Consider the following 17,443-nt stretch of genomic DNA (forward strand, 5'->3'; position numbering starts at 1 on the left):
CTGGTTAAAATTTTACCACTTATCTAATCTCTCTAGACTCGATAACAAGTTGATTAGCATTGAAAGTTATATCATGTTCACTAAGTTAAAATAGCATACACCAAATCCCGATATACTATTATCAAGTTGTAATCACTAAAACTACAAACTCGACTCAAAGTGAATATAAACCCCTCTATTGAAATTAATGAAGAGGATCACCAGATTGGCCGAATTATCAACTACTGCACGACTACTTTTCTACCCAAACCCAAAACATCTATAATCTCTTCTCCACAATTAACACTGTTTGCTTTTCTTCCATTTTCTCTCATTCTGGGTATATTAATTTGAAAATTTTACAAACATGATCACATGCCTAACAGGTTTATAACAATTAACAAATACATATACACCCCATTCGCAACAGCACAACTTCATAATGTTGACTAAAAAAGGAAGGCGTAGGCCAAAACTTGTACAGATATTAATAAGATTATTTAAGTTTTAACAACCACAAATATATTCCACATCATTTAGAAAATCAGAATCCCAGAGACAGACAGCATCAAGCTCAGCCATCGTTATGCTATTGTATTTCTTCTGATCTATTAAAAGCTCATTCCTATGGAGGTGCAAGCTCACAAACGTAAAAAACTAGTATTATAACATAGTTCAGCACACAGAAACGACGAAAATCTTTCTCTTTTCTTTTTCTTTTTTCCTTTTGCGTGGGTTGGGGGAAAGGGAAGGGTGAGCGATGAAGCAAAAGTTCCAACTCTCATACAATTTCCATAAATCTGAGAAGAGACCTATTCATCTAGTGAAGCAAATTCCTGGAATACAATAACTTAGACAAAAGCTGAAATAACTTCTACATGACAACTACCAAGACTAAACGATACAGAGGTTTTTACCTCATGTAGAGACTGATAATAACCTGTTCTCACATGCAAGGCAAGTAAGATGCAGCTATTCTGCTATTATGCACAAACGCTTAAGTCATATCTTCACTATCTTCCCCCTGAGCCTGAGTCCAGATCTTCACTGTCTTGTCATTCCCAAGAGAACCAGAAGCAATCATGTTCTGAGTGGGGTGGCATGCTACAGAAATTACGGTATCGGTATGGCCTTCCAATTTTTGAACTATCTTCCTTGATTGAAGCTCCCACAGATATACACAATTATCCTCGGAACCACTAACAATATATTTCCCATCTGTTATGGAAAATGTTGATGAAACGCAGTACTTTGAGTTGACATGGCCCGTGTAAGTTTTCAAAACTTTTCCTGTCGAGAAGTTCCAAAGCCTCTGCAAAACAAGATAAAGAAAAGGATAAAAAGGTCAGAGTGCGTGTTAATTAGCAGTTTCCTATACATTTGTTTTTTTAGAAAAGTAGTAAAGTAGAAGTATCTGAACGATGAAATTTTTGCAGAGGCATTACAATAGATACAGAGGTATACCAACTCATTCTCTAACTGATGGAACTTGTAAAACAGTGCATATGCTTCATTTTGAAATTAAGCAATACCAAAATCTTCATTTTGAAATAGTATTTGAATACTATATGGAACCCATCTGCCAAGATGTAATGGTTCATTAGTAGAGAAAGGCAGGAAGTTGTACTATGAGAAGAAAGAAATGATCGAAAATTCTTGAAGCACCATGTCAACTTTGTAAACAAATTCACGGTAGTAGTTTGCTTTACTGAACAGACACCTTGAGGAAACAGGCAAGAATAAATTTCACAGATCAGACAAAGCTTCAATGAATAACTCCAACCATGCATTTCATAGATGATCAAAGAACCAAGGTGCGCAAAAGTTCAACAGTGGTTTTCTCTTAGTTAAAGATCTTTTGGCTAAAGGGAGCATTGGCTTAACTTGTAAAGTTACTGCCATGTGACTAGAAAGTCACGGGTTCGAGCCGTGGAAACGGCCTCTTGCAGAATTGCAGGGTAAGGCTACATAGAATTGACCCTTGTGGTCCGGTCTTCCCCGGACCCGGCGCATAGCGGGAGCTTAGTGCACTGGGCTGCCAAAGATCTTTTGGCTGTTATAAACAACAGGGGAAGCAGCTTTGTCTCAAGATAGACAGTTCAGGAGATCGACTGGGAAAGGAAGTCAACTTGGAGGACACCGCTATGTTTTCTTGGGCTTATTTGGAGCAAAAGAAATGCAGATTGTTTCACAATAACAAGAACGAGTTTAGGAGTATTAAAGGATTGCTCTTATCTTCATTTTCTTATTTTGGAGTAAAGTGGAGGTTCCCCTTTGTATAGATAGCTGGGATACATACATTTGACACCATCTTAGCTTACTTTGTCTGATATTATTGACATTTTACTTTATTCATCAAAAGAAGAGAAATTTCCACCTCATCTCCAGAAAGATGCAATGGAATTTTCAGGTTCTTTTTCAATCATCAACTTTTCCTTCTAATAGTCGACTTTTGCCTAAAAGATTATGCGCGGAGAAATATATGAACAAAGAACAAAATTATTGAAAGTATATCAAGTTCAACTTTTTCGTAATTTATGACTTGCCACAAAAGTAAAATTCTCCATATTGATATGTCTTGGGCATTAGGTTAGAGAATTTGTTGTGGAAAAGCCATAAGCACGAGGATGAAGCCCTAAGATGGAACAAATGATGAAGAGTTCACAACCAAGATCCCTTTCATAGGAATAAATCACCACAAGGACTAGACAGAAGAATGGAAGAACTGGAAGCTGGTTATTGGTTTTCGATAAGTAGACAACAAAGCTTGTATAGCCAACCCTTACTTGAGGGTATAGACATTTCAGCTTCGTTTTAATTTATTAAGTTGGGGTGAGCACGATGTCATACTTAATAGCCACTTGAAGTGTTAAATTGGTAAAGTGGTCAGTTGAGGTGTCTGGCCGATCGTTGAGGACAACTTAAAGGGGTTGTTTATGTATTTCGCCTTTTTCTTTCACTGTTTTAGTCCCAAAATAGCAGCAAAATGCTGGCAAATATTTTTTCCCTTTAGTTCTTTTTCTCATTCTCTTACTCATCTTCTTCTTCTTTTTCTTTCACTGTTTCAGTGATAAATTGCAGTGAAATGCTGCCCAATTTTTTTCGTTTCAGTTACTGCCATTTTTCTCGTATACTTACTGGCAATTTTTTCATTTCATTTAATCTTGTAGAAGAATAGGATGCTCATTTTGTGCTTTAATTGATGCTACTCTTTAGTTTTTACATTGAAATATTCAAAAATTTGCTTATAGTTACATGTGTTGTCTATGCAGTATTTATTTTAATATATTTTTTTAAAATTCCGCTTCACTACAAAAAAGTGAGCGCTTTGCTTTTTGCTTTAAGCGAAAAGGGGCTTGTCGCTTTTGCTCGCTTCACGCTCTTCTCAATACTGAACAGATCAAAGGAGTATTAAGAACCTTCAAAATAGTCCCCAAAATTTGCGTTGAAGCATAACCATGAAGAAAGTCCAAACAAGTTTACCATAACTTCCAAATGAACCGTATTACTCAAATACCAAGGATAATTGTGGGACCAAAAGTTTGATAAAAACTGCATGAAAAAGCACAACCTGCTGGGAATAACATTGGGTTCACCGACGGATTACCAGAAACTTCAAACTTTGGCATTTCATATTTCTTGGTGAGAAGATAAATCTCGATATTGGAATGCTTCCAAAAAGATCTGTGAGTTTAGTGAGGAAAGAGACTTCTGAAGTAGTAAAAGACACATATCAGTGGACTTCTCTCTTCTACACATGAATATGCATGTGACAGAAAGAGGTAACTTACACCTCAATTTCGCCCTTTATAGAAAATGTGAAGAATTCGTCCGAGAGAGACGGTGAGTAGTTCTGCTGGATATCCAATCGAAAAGTGAAGACTGAAGAGAAAGAGACCTATTTGGGCAGCCTTCACAGATTGATTTGGGCGACTTATCTGAACCGTCTTTCTGGCACGGATTAATTTGGGCATAGCCAATTCTGACCAGTGAATATTATGGAACCTGTTAACATTTGGAGGGTGGGTTGGGCAGACTATATTTTTTTGGATTGGACTTGACAGCCCTGTGCATGACATACTTTAGTAGTCCTAGTTTCATTTATAAGTTTGACTTTGAATTCTCTTGAGAGAAGAACTAGATGGGTTATCTCAATCCCTTAACTAAGAGATAATATAAAGTAAACATCTTAGAAATCTTGGACATGTTTTATGTCTGTGTTTGGATCAACCTATACCTGCTAAATAAATGTGATTAGATACGTAATGCATAATACAGAATGTCAGACCTGCATAATGCAAAAGCCACCAAACTAGGCCAAAGGTACAAGTGGATGCTTTTTAGCAAAAGAAAATTATCATGACCAACCAGATAGGCAAGAATTGCGAGCCTTTTGATCCATCACAACAGGATTTCAAGTAGCTTTTCCTCCCATCAACTCCAAACAATAGAAATGGTTAAGTCGATGACTAACTACACCAATCTTGGATTCTTGATAAAAATAAAATATGAGTGCAAAGCTAGTACACACCAAAGGTATGTTCCATCTCGATTACATTTATTAATACAAATTTCAGTAGACATAACATAAGTAACAAGAAAACATGTCAGGATATCACATGACACAATAATCATTAACAAATTTCTACCCAACTAGTTAGGTCCTGGTTGTGTACTATACATCTTTTTTACTATTACTAGAGCTCTTTACTTACTCCACTAAATGCAAGAAACAAACTTCAGCAACTCTTAGTTGCCCCTAACAGCAGTTTTCAGTGCCAAGGAAAAGCAGACAAAGAACTATATGTTCTGACTGAAGCACTTGAGCATTTCAGTGCCAAGGAAAAGCAGACAAAGAACTATATGCATCTTAAGCATTTCATCAGCAAAACATAATTTCGCCACAGCATAAAATTACAGAGCTCTTTTACCGTAATCAGCTCAAAAGAAGCCAACTTTGGTGATTAACTCGAGTAACATGAACATAATCATGTATGAGGATTCCTATAGAACGAACTTTACAGTCTTTCAACGTAAATTCACTTTCAGACTCCATAGAAAATAACAAAAGAAAACAACTATTGGAAGTGGGCAAGGCACCTCTAGAATCCACCTTAGAAGCAGCTGCTTTGCAATAACTTCACCCAAAAAAATATGGGTTTTTTTCAAACAAAAGCTACCGAGACCCAACCTTTATATCTAATTCAACTGAATAGCAAAAAGGGGAACAAAAAGGGAATTCTGGAAACAGCATTAAGAAACAGAAACATACCAGAGTATTATCCAAAGTGCCAACCAGTATAAATTTGCCATTGGGGGAGAACTTGACAAAACTAACAGGTGGATTTTCATCATCAATAATGGTCTTCATACAATGCCCAGTTGAAGCATCCCAAATTCTACACAACCCATCGTAACTACTTGACACAATCAACGACCCATCCCGATTAAAATTTACAGCTGTCACAGGATCTGAATGCGCCGGCAGAACCTTAAGACACTTCCCAGTCTTCACATCCCATAACCTAACGGTCTCATCAAAAGAACCAGAAACCAACAAGTTCGATTGAGGGTTATAGTTAACACAGAACACATAGTTTGTGTGACCTGTTAGGGTTTTGACATGGGAACCGGTGGTAACGTCCCATAATCGGACAGTTTTGTCGTCGGAGGCAGTTGCTAGGTAACGGTTGTCGGAGGAGAATGCCACGTCAGAGATCCCGTGTTCGTGACCTTCGAATTCGTGGAGGAGGGAGCCGTCGGAGACGGACCATGTCCGGGCGGTTTTGTCGGCGGAAGAGGTGGCTAACAGTCTGCCGTCGTCGGAGAATTTGACGCTGGAGATGGCGCGTTTGTGACCGGAGAGCGTGTATTTGAGCTCGTAGGGTTTAAAAGATTTTGGAGGCTCGACCGTTGAAGCCATCGTGAGTGATGGAGAAGGGTTTTTGAAAGGTTTAAGGAACTAGAGGGAGTGAGGAAGTTTTAGCGACTGTTGACAACAACAGGAAACTGAGATTTACCGCCGTGGAGTTTAATGTTTAATGTTGCTGTGGGACAACCTCAGTCTTGGATAAATCCCGGCATAACTCTAGCTGTCTGGTTAGGCATTGCTCTCTTCTCTTCTTTTTCCACTGAATCTTTCTTCTTTTTCCATAAACGAAATATTAGCCCTTTCTAGGCTACCACTCTGTTTGGATCATTTTTACCTATGGTATCGTTTTATAAATACAATGTCTGGATAGATCGTATTGTTTGTTATTGTTAAATAATTTTTTGCTATTTAGTTTGAATGTATCGTACTGTAACTATAACTGATAAGTATACCAAAATACCTTCAATTGTTTAAATATTAGATTTATCAAAAATTATGAATATAAATAATTTTAAAAAATAAAACAAAAGAAGGCAAAATACTTTAAGAAAGCAAAACAAAGGAGTTAGACAGAAGAAGGCAAAACAAAGGAGCGCCACTAATTAGAATTGAGTTAAAAGCAAATTAGGAGAAAAAACAAAAAAAAAAAAGGCGGCAAAACACCTTTAACGTTGGCGGCAGAAGTTCTGGAAAAAAATAAAGTAGATTATAGGTTGGAGATTTGGAGTTAAATAGCCCAAAAAAAAAAGCTAAAGGATAAAATATAATTGTGGAGTAATAAGTTACGGCATAAATGGAAAGAAAAATAGGAAACAGTCCCACCACACCAAATCGATTTTTTCAGAAAAGAGGACTTTTCATTGTTCCGAAACAGTGGATTTAACTATACAATACAATCAATTTTAATGAAACAATCAAAACAAATATTATTTTGAGATAACAATATAATATGATACAACGGGGAATAACCATCCAAACAAGCTGTACATAAGGTGGGGAATTGAGGAATTTTATTTTTGTAAGGTGGGGAATCAGAATAAACTAATTTAACAAGAGTATTTATCCGGCTTTTAATTTTAGCAAGTTTATTCGTCACTTGATTTCTTTTCTCTATAGGTGTATTTTATCAGCAAACTTCAAACAGCTCAGTTAACAGCAACGTGCAATAATCAACAATGCGAGAGTAGTAATTGAACGTTTCAATATTATGTCGCTTACTTCGAATGAGACAACTTCAATCTCCAATATTAGCAAATTGCCTTGATAGAACATATAACTCCTTGTTTACCTCAAAAATACGAGAAACAATTAAATTTGATTTATAATTTTAATCTGAAGTATAAATGAAAGGAACAAATAAAACCAAACCAGAATGTAGGCCAGTCTCGACCTCGAGCGAAAGTGACCTCGAGATGGATCAAGAACAATAAAGCAAGAATAATAAAGCTAAAGGACAATTCTGATGAACAATGAGCGAGAAAATAAGAGACTATATTCTTTGCCAATGATTGATGATGTTTACAAATGATTGGGGACCCCTTTATATAATAGGGGAACCCTAAATAAGGTAAATTTCTATTTATAGTAAAGAATCTTATTGGGACAACAGTTTAACCGCCTAGTACGGATTCGTACAAATCTATTCAGGGATTTACGCCATGATCTTGGGGACGTGGCAGGAATCTTTCTCATTCTGTTACAAATCCGTAACGGCATACCTCGGGGTTAGCATACTCTGCTTCGATACTCATTGCGCACTTTGATCCTCGATCCTTGCACTCTGTCTTCGAGCTCGAGTCTGGTCCATCGAGCTCGAACTCGATATTACCTGAACTCGGGCTTTAGGCGGCCCCTCGAGCCCGGAAAATTAGGCATACCTGATTTCAACCGTATACAGATAGTCGCCGCATTTCTTAGAGTAAGATGATAAGAAACGATTTGAACTTCGATTTTCCGGAGTCTCTGATGATGACATCATTCTCGTGACGTAGGCGCTCGAAGTGACCGAGACGTCCTGTCGGTTCGCTTCCCCAAAACATTAAATGTATGCCAGTAATGGTTGGCCACTACCGCCGCCGAACCATCGCCGCACATCTATAAATACGGGGCTCCTTCTTTGAATTAAGAACTTTACTTCTTCATTACATTCACTCTGATCCCCTTTCCTCCTCATCTCTTTCTCTCATCATCAGCTTCCTCCGCCCTTTAAGTGCGGGAAAACGCCCAGCTCCCGAAAAACACAACGCTCCGCTCCCTTCTGCATCTATTAGCTTATAACCATGGCCAAAACTTCTAAAACGGTCCCTCAAAAACAGAAGGCTTCTTCTTCCTCCTCTTCCCGGCCGGCCAAACAGGTGACGCCGACCCTTCACGAAATCATTCTCGACCTCGTAGTTCTAAAGAAAGACTTCAATATTGAAAATCCTCCCAATATCCCAGGCCGATGCGAACATGTATCTCGATATATTAGTTCGATATCGAAGAAGAATCTCAAGGCCATAAAGAAGGACTGCAGCAGGAGAAATGAGGTCGTGGTACAGATCCCCAACCCCGAGGAAAGCATCACTACTCATGTGGAGGGGTTCTTAAGTGATTACACTTACCTCTTCACACTAGGTCCCCTCGATCCGGTAGTAATTGATTTCTGTAAAAGGTACGAGGTTACTCTCGACCAGATCTATCCCTCCTTTTAGCGCATCGTGATTATGCTGCGCTATTTTTCTAGCAAGGCCGAGGGATTAGAGTTAACCCTCAACCATCTCGTTCGGGTGTATCAGCCTCAACTTTTTCGGGGGCTGATCAAGCTTCAACGTCGATCAAGCAAAGCCTTCTTTGCTAGTAACGATGAGGACAAAGACCGAGGCTGGATGAGCCGGTTCATCAGAGTGAGGACCTCGGACGTCATCCCTAGGGAAAATTCCATTCTCGGAGAAATAGAACTTCAATCGTAAGTGACGCCCTTTTCTAAATATCTTCTTATACTCTGTTGCTGCCTTTAGTAATGCCTTTGCCTTTTTTTGCAGCCGTCGCTTTGGATGTCCCATGCGATCCCTGACCTCGAGGATTGGGTTTGGAGACTGGCTGTAAGCTCCTCGTATAACGAGCGTAAATGGCGTGAATTATCGAAGGGCAAATGGGAGGCCAAGCACCACGGTTAGTTCCTTTCCCGGGTTTTCTCATACTTTTCTTTTGCTAGAGATGTTTTCCACACTTACCCCTATCTATTCAGGCATTGGAGATGTCTCCGAGATGAGGCCAGCCCCACCTGGGGAAGAAACTGAGTCTCCAATTCCAAAATCGGGGAAAGACAATAAGAGAAAGAGGGCATCGAAGCCCGAAGGCCCCCAGGATGAGGGGGGCCCCTACTCGAAAGACAAGGAGAAGCTTATCCATGTGAATGCGGATTCGTCCATCTAGCTCCTGGAAGATGAGAAAAGGAGGGCGAAGAATAGGCACTGGTGCCCCGAACTAGGAAACTGGTCGAGGCCTCCAAGCCCTCCGAACTAGAAACCTTGCCTCGTGATGAGGTAACTCCGAAGAATGACTCGGGCAAAGCCCTCGAGTCCCCTGAGATCGAGATCATTCCCCCGCCTTCATCAAGTACACCGGAGGGGCAAGTGTTGAGAAACCTAAAGCTAATCAGAGCCTCCCCTTCTCTACCATCTTACTCTAAGGAGGCGATAAAGGACGCTCGAGCTATCCGAACGCCCAACCCGAGCAAGGTCCTTGAAGAAGATCCCATTCAGGATTGTTTCACCGGGTTCGAGGATGTTGCCGACCTCAATGACGCATCTACCCTTTTTGAAGAGGCTCATCGTCTCTTCTCTCGGGTAAGCACTTACTTTTAACGTTGTAGAATTTTTGGTTTTCTTCTCTTGTCCTTACTAATATCCCTTTGTTTTTCACGTAGGCAATTATCAAGTTCAGGGCCGAGCTGATCCAATGTGAGCCGAGCTTAGGAAGTCTTCGGATGAGGAGAAGTCCCTGAGGCTCCTTTGTAGCCAAAAGGAGGAGGAACTCAAGGACCTCCGGGCTGATTTGGCCAAAGCTCGCAAAAATGAGGTCGCGCTAGACAAGCAGGTAACCGTGGTTTTAAAAGAGTATGGGCTTCTTGGCCTTACTTCGGAGGCTAACACTTCTATGTCTCAGCTGCAGCAAAAGTTGGAGATGATCGGGCAGCTTCGGGGCGAGGTTGATCAGGTTAAGACTGATTGCCACCGATAGAAGGAGAACATAGATCGGCTTGCTACTGATAAAGAGGCTGCTCTAGCCCAAATGGCCTCGACTGAGACTCAGCTCCGAGGTATCAAAGTGAAAAATTTGGCCCAGTCCAAGAAGGTCGAGGAGCTCGAGAAAAAACTCGATGAAGCTAGGGCCGAGGTTGCTGAGGCCAAGGCTGAAGTTGAGAAGATGAAGGCCACGGCTGATAAAACCATCGCCATATACTTAAGGGATGCCGAGACTGTTCAAGCGGAGCTAAAGGAGGTCTCTGAACGGGAAAAACAGAGTAATGATTTGTCCAAGTGCCAATCTCGGAGGGAGACTCTCGAAGAAATCCACGCCCGAGAGTTCGACCTCACTGAAGAAATAGCCCAAGCAAAGGCGCTGGAGACCGATGCCAGGTTTCTCGTTTCTTTTGATGATGAAGATGTTGTTAGTGGTTCTGAGGGCGGGGGAGATGAAGATGGAGTCCCCAAGGAGGAGGTTCCCGAAGATGTGGCTCCTGAGGATGCGGCTTCCAAAGACGTGGTTCTCAAGGATGTGGCCCCCAAAGTAGATTAGGTTCTTAGGGTTTTTCTTTGTTTTTGTGTAATGCCGCTCGTGGGTACTGTAAGTATTCTTTATAAATATAAAGAATTCCCTTTACCTCATCTCCAATTTGTATTGAATGCTGCATTGTCTTCATTTTGTGAATACAATTTTGATAACTTCAATGATCAAGTGAACATTGGCTCGGATTCTGAATATAACAAACCCTTAGGGTTTTTAGCGATCATTGGGCGATCTCCGAACTTATAATATAATACCTCCTAAGGTTTTTGTTAATCCTCGAGCTATGTTTAAGTCGATTTGATGCGAGCTCGGAATGATGGAACTCTTGAGTCCGAGTTGGGTGAGAATAAGGTCCCGAACGCTGCATGCTACGGCCCTTAGGCTTTTTTATTGACCCTTAGGCTCTTTTAGGTCGGCCCTTAGGCTCTTTAAATTGTCCAATTCGGCCTCTAAGACGGCTATAATTTTTTCCTCTTTCAGCTAAAAGACTTAGTAAAAACTTCTTTATGCCTTAGCATGTATTTTTGTTCCCGTTTGGTTTTTCGAAGGTTTAATCGATCGGAACCCTATTTGTAATCCGTTTGTACTACGATAAGGCTGATATTATCAAAGCCTTTAAATTATTCGAGGGGAAGATTTTATCGAAGCCCTTTCTTATTTGCTTTTGCCAAGGGTAGCCTGATTTAACCGGTTTTTCAAAGTATTTGAAGGCCTTTAACTTATGGCGGAAGTCGGTCGTCTCCGAGCCACATTATTTCGGTCGTATCCTTTTTTTGTGACTGTAGTCTTTAATGTGGCCTTAGCCTTTAATATGGTCGTAGCCTTCGGGTATGTCTCTTGGACTTGTTTCCTTCGAACTTGTGCTCGGATCGAATCGCTATATCAATACTGACTCGATCCGAGCTCTCTTATTGAGAATGCTCATTAAATGAGCATTCCCAATATTATGCCTTGAAGAGGACTCGGACCTCCACGCTATTTAGCATGAGATTTTGAGTCTCGCATGTTCGAAAGGTTAGTCCCCGGGTATGATGTACTTGGCCTTTATATCGAGGGGATGCCTCTTCGAGGTCTTATGAATTCGAGTTTAGATGACTCAAATATGTTGACTGTCGATGACAGTCCCCGAGTATTCGAGGTGTATTTGCGTTTTGGCCCTTGAGCTGTTTCTTGCAAAATCACAAGTGTGATGTTCGTATAGTAGCAAATTTCTTCGAGATACAAAGTGTTTTGATATAGAAAGAATGCTTCTTTGAATAATTAATACATGCGTACATGTTTTGCCGTTGGGGCTCGACTATTCTATATGGACACGGTTCATCTGACCATTTGGTCCATTACAAAGTTTTCCTATTGATGCCCTCTTTGGCGTGAAGTATTTTCCTCGAAAATATAATCTCCGAGGGTGATGCCCCCAGTATTCGAGGTCGATTGAAAAGAAGCCTTGGATACTGTTGAGTTCTCCTCAGCTAGCACATAGTTGTTGCCTCGTTAAAAACCTCGATGGTAAAACCCATTTGGGACAAAATCCGATCTAAGGATAAAAGAGTTGCAACGCGTGCTTTAAAACCCAAGGTCTTCATGTAGAAAGATGCCCTCGGCATAGATCGAACACCTGCAATTAGTTAGCCTTAAATTTAAATGAAAAAAGGAGAAGGCCATACCTTAGCAGTAATATCGTTTGAGTAGTGATACATTCCAATTGTTTGACAATTGTTCGCCTTCCATCGTGCCAAGTTTGTAAGATCCTTTGCCGACAACTCCGATGACCCGGTACGGTCCTTCCCAATTCGGGCCTAGTTTCCCTTCATTCGGGTCTCGAGTATTGAGGGTGACTTTCCGTAGAACTAAGTCCCCGATTCCGAAGTGTCGAAGGTTGGTCCTTCTATTATAGTATCTCTCGACTCTTTGCTTCTGTGCGGCCATCCGAACAAGTGTTGCTTTCCATTTTTCATCCAATAGCTCGAGGCTAGTATTCATAGCCTCGTGATTTGACACCTCCGATGCATGTCGAAACCTGGCGCTAGGTTCTCTGACTTCGACCGGGATTAAGGCCTCGGAGCCGTATACTAAAGAGAACGGAGTAGCCCCCGTACTGGACTTTGATGTCGTTTGATATGCCCAAAGGACCTCGGGTAGAACTTCTGTCCATTTTTCTTTTGCATCGTCCAACCTTTTCTTTAGGTTTTGAATTATAGTTTTGTTTGTTGACTCGACCTGTCCGTTCCTGGATGGATGATATGGCGTTGATAAAATCCTTTTTATTTTGTGTGCTCGAGGAACTCCGTTACCTTGCTGCCGATGAATTGCTTGCCATTGTCGCACACGATTTCGGCAGGTATCCCGAATCGACACATGATGTGGTCCCAAATGAAGTCGATAACTTCTTTTTCTCTGACCTTCTCGAAGGCCTGTTCTTTCACCCACTTAGAAAAGTAGTTAGTCATAAACAAAATGAATTTAGCTTTACCTGGTGCCGTTGGTAGAGGGCCGACTATGTCCATTCCCTATTTCATGAAAGGCCACGGGGACAGGACTGAGTGTAGTTGCTCTCCGGGCTAATGAATCATTGGTGCGAACCTTTGACATTTATCACACTTTTTAATAAATTCCTTAGTATTTTTTTCCATGCTATCCCAGTAATAACCTGCTCTAATAATTTTGCGGACCAAAGACTCGGCGCCGGAGTGATTCCCATAAGTACCTTCATGGATTTCTCGTAAAACATAATCAGTGTCCCCCATCCCTAAACATACCGCTATTGGTCCATCGGATGTCCTCCTGTACAATGTTTCATCTTCATCTAATGTGAACCTAGCAGCCTTGGTTCGTAGAGCCTTTGACTCTTTGTGGTCCGATGGGAGTTTTCTATTTTTTAAATAGTCGATAAACTTATTCCTCCAATCCCAAGTCAAACTTGTAGAATTTATCTCGGCATGACCCTCTTCAATCACAGACTTCGATAATTGGACGACAGTCCCTGGGATGATATCATCTTCTTCAACCGATGAACCCAAATTAGCAAGTGCATCGGCTTCACTATTTTATTCTCGAGGCACATGATCTAGAGTCCACTCCTTGAAGCGGTGAAAAGTTACCTATAGCTTATCCAAGTACCGTTGCATCCTATCCTCTCAAACTTCAAAACTTATGTTTACTTGGTTAACCACCAACAGTGAATCGCACTTGGCTTCAATGACTTCTGCCCCCAAGGTTTTAGCTAGCTCGAGACCTGCAATCATGGCCTCATACTTGGCCTCATTATTAGTCAACCTAGAAGTTTTGATGGATTGTCTAATAGTACTACCTGTTGGTGGCTTCAAAATAATGCCAAGCCCGGACCCTTTCACATTCGAGGCACCATCCGTGAAAAGGGTCCACACCCTCGACGATGTACCCGATTTAGCAGAAGTTCTTTCTCCACTTGGGGTACGAGGGTCGGCGTAAAATCAGCCACGAAGTTGGTCAAGATTTGAGACTTAATGGTCGTTCGGGGTTGATATTCAATATCGTACCCGCCAAGTTCGACTGCCCATTTGGCCAATCGGCCTGATAGTTTGGGCTTATACAAAACATTTCGGATAAGTGGTTAACACACATATTGGATGACACCGGAAATATGGCTTTAACTTTCTAGATGCGCTTATTAATGCAAGTGATAATTTTTCTAAGTGAGGGTATCTAGTTTCAGCATCTCCTTGCTCTTCTCGAGCTAGTACCCCACTGACTGCTATCTCGGATACTGCCAAATATAAGTAAAGCTTTTCATCTACAAGCAGAGGTGGGCTCGATAGGTATTGGTTCAATTCTTCTAAGGCTTGTTGGCATTCCGGGGTCCATGCGAAATCCTTTTTCTTTTTGAGCAAGAAAAGAACCTATGACTTCGATCTGATGACCTCGAAATGAATCGACCCAAGGCGGCTATTAGTCCTGTTAGCCTTTGCACGGCTTTCACACTATCCACGATTGTGATATTTTCGGTGGCCTTGATCTTATCAGGGTTGATCTCGATTCCCCGATTAGACACCAGGAAGCCGAGGAACTTGCCCGAGCCGACTCCGAAGGCACATTTTTCCGGGTTAAGCTTCATGTTGTTACTTCCTCAAGATTTTTAATGTTTCCTGCAAATGATTTAAATGGTCCTCTGCGCGCAGGGACTTAACCAACATAACACCAATGTAAACTTCCACCGATTTACCTATCTGTTCCTCGAACATTTTGTTAACTAGGCTTTGGTATGTAGCTCCTGCATTTTTTAGACCGAAGGGCATTACGTTGTAACAATAAGTTCCAAACTTAGTGATAAACGAGGTCTTTTCCTGGTCGCCCGGATTCATCTGAATCTGATTGTACCCGGAGTAGGCATCGAGAAAAGTTAGGATCTCGTAGCCAGCCGTGGCATCGATCATGCGATCGATGTTAGGAAGTGGGAAAGAGTCTTCAGGGCATGCTTTGTTTAAATCCTTATAATCTACGCGCATTCTAAGTTTGTTTCCATTTTTAGGAACTACGACTACGTTGGCTAACCACTCGGGGTATTTTACCTCCCGAATAGACCCTATTTTAAGAAGTTTGGTTACCTCATCCTTTATGAATGCATGATTTACCTCGGACTGGGGCCTCCTTTTTGCTTTAATGGTTTGAACTTGGTATCGATGCTTAGCCGGTGCGTTGTTATTTCTGATGGGATCCCTATCATGTCTAAATGGGACCAAGCAAGTCAATCCATATTATCGATAAGAAATTGAATGAGTTTTTTCTTGAGTTCGGGGGTTAACCTCTTTCCCAAGTATACCTTTTTCTCGATCAGTATGACCTGTTCCAGTTCCTCGGTCGTTGATTTGGTTCCGTCTGACTCTTCGGGAACAACGAAGGTTCGAGGAGTAAGGAAATCATCTTCTTCTTCTTCTTCGATTAGTTATTCCTCCGGCTCGATCGGGACTAGGATCGGTGATTGCTATTTGGCCGCCTGCTTATCTTTGGTGTTCGACCTTTCCGAGGTCGAAGGCACCGGTATCGGTATCACTTCATCGACTGCAAACATTTCCTTTGCAGTGTGTTGCTCTCCGTAAACCGTTTTCACACTATCCACTATTGGGAATTTCATCATCTGATGAAGGGTTGGAGGTACTGTTCTCATGTTGTGGATCCATGGCCTCCCTAGGAGTGCATTATATACCTCATGTCGCCTTCACATGGAATTTTGTATCTTGGATGGTCCCGGCTACGTTCACTGGTAGGATTATCTCCCCCTTCGTCGTTTTGCTTGCCATGCTGAAGCCATTTAGGACCAAGGATGCAGGTACAATTTGATCCTGTAGGCCGAGTTGCTCTACGACCCTCGATCTAATTATGTTTGTTGAGCTATCTGGATCCACTAGAACACGTTTAACTTGAATTTTATCTAACAAAATAGAAATTACCGGGGCGTCATTGTGCGGCTGTGATATGCCTTCCTCTTCCTCGTCATTGAATGATAGGACGCCCTCGGGCACATAGTTCCGAGTCTGTTTTTCTCTGGTGATCGACACCTTCATCGACACCGCCTACGATCATATGGATTACATGTTGCGGTTCTTCCTGCTCATTTTTTCTGTTTGCATCTCTTTCCCTGGAGTGGTTCATAGCTCGATCACTGAGAAATTCTCGAAGGTGACCCTTGTTGAACAACCGGGCTACCTCCTCCGGTAGCTGCCTGCAGTCTTCGGTTCTATGGCCATGTGTTCCATGATACTTACACATCAAGTTTGGATTCCTTTGAGAAGGATCGGTTTGTGTAGGCCTGGGCCACCTGGTGTCTTTGATTCTTCCAATAGCTAACACGATCCCTGATAAGTCTACATTGAAATTATACTCCGACAATCGAGGTGCCTCCGCGGGGTTGGTATGTTTATTGAACCCATTCTTACTCATTAGTCCCCGAGAGCTTTGACCTCGATCATTTCTCCGATCATTCCGAGGAGTGTTACGACTCGAGCCGTTGTTTCTCCTATCGTCATACGGCTGATACCGTTCCTTGTTTGATATTGATCCTTGTCTGTATCCCTCGAGGGCTTGGCTGCCAATCTATTAGGATAAACTGAACCCGAGGGGGCTCCCAACTGGTCGTCCTCGACCCTGATCTTCAATTGATAACGATTATGCACGTCTGACCACGTCACAGCTGGATACTTGATCTGATTCTGCTTTAATTGTCGAGATGCGATAGAACTCCGCTCATTCAAACCCTGCATAAAAGCATGTACTGCCCAGTCATCCGAGACCGGTGGTAATTCCATTCGCTCCATCTGAAACCGGGACACGAACTCCCTTAACATCTCGTCGTTCCTCTGTCTTATCTTAAAAACGTCCGATTTCCTCGTCGCCACCTTTATGGCCCCGGCATGTGCTTTCACGAAGGAGTCTGCTAACATAGCAAACGAATCGATAGAGTTCAGGGGCAAGTTGTGTTACCAAATCATGGCTCCTTTCGACAAAGTTTCCCTAAATTTTTTCAACAATACTGATTCGATCTCATCATCATTCAGGTCGTTTCCTTTAATCCCGCAAGTATCTGAGGTAATATGCTCATCAGGGTCGGTTGTCCCATTATATTTGGGTATATCGGGCATGAGAACTTTTTAGGAATGGGCATCGGAGCCGCGCTCTGAGGGAATGGTTTTTGTATGAATTTTTTGGCATCTAAACCTTTCAAGACCGGGGGTGCCCCCGGTATTTGATCAACACGGGAGTTATATGTCTCCACTTTTTTGTCATTATATCCTCAATCTTCTTTTCCCTGGTCTCGATCCTCTTGGTGAGTTCTTCGAGCATCCTCAT

General features: G+C 41.7%; 1 protein-coding gene across 1 annotated transcript; it reads right to left on the reverse strand.

Annotated features, from left to right (window-relative positions):
- LOC109210996 (COMPASS-like H3K4 histone methylase component WDR5A) lies at positions 741–6,131 on the reverse strand. The gene is made up of 2 exons (XM_019374487.1): positions 5,252–6,131; positions 741–1,291 (listed from the first exon to the last, which is right to left on the reverse strand). Exons 1-2 carry the CDS (start codon positions 5,900–5,902, stop codon positions 977–979), a joined length of 966 nt encoding a protein of 321 aa, XP_019230032.1. The 5' UTR covers positions 5,903–6,131; the 3' UTR covers positions 741–976.

The sequence above is a fragment of the Nicotiana attenuata genome, chromosome 2, assembly GCF_001879085.1.
Source record: "Nicotiana attenuata strain UT chromosome 2, NIATTr2, whole genome shotgun sequence".
NCBI lineage: Eukaryota > Viridiplantae > Streptophyta > Magnoliopsida > Solanales > Solanaceae > Nicotiana > Nicotiana attenuata.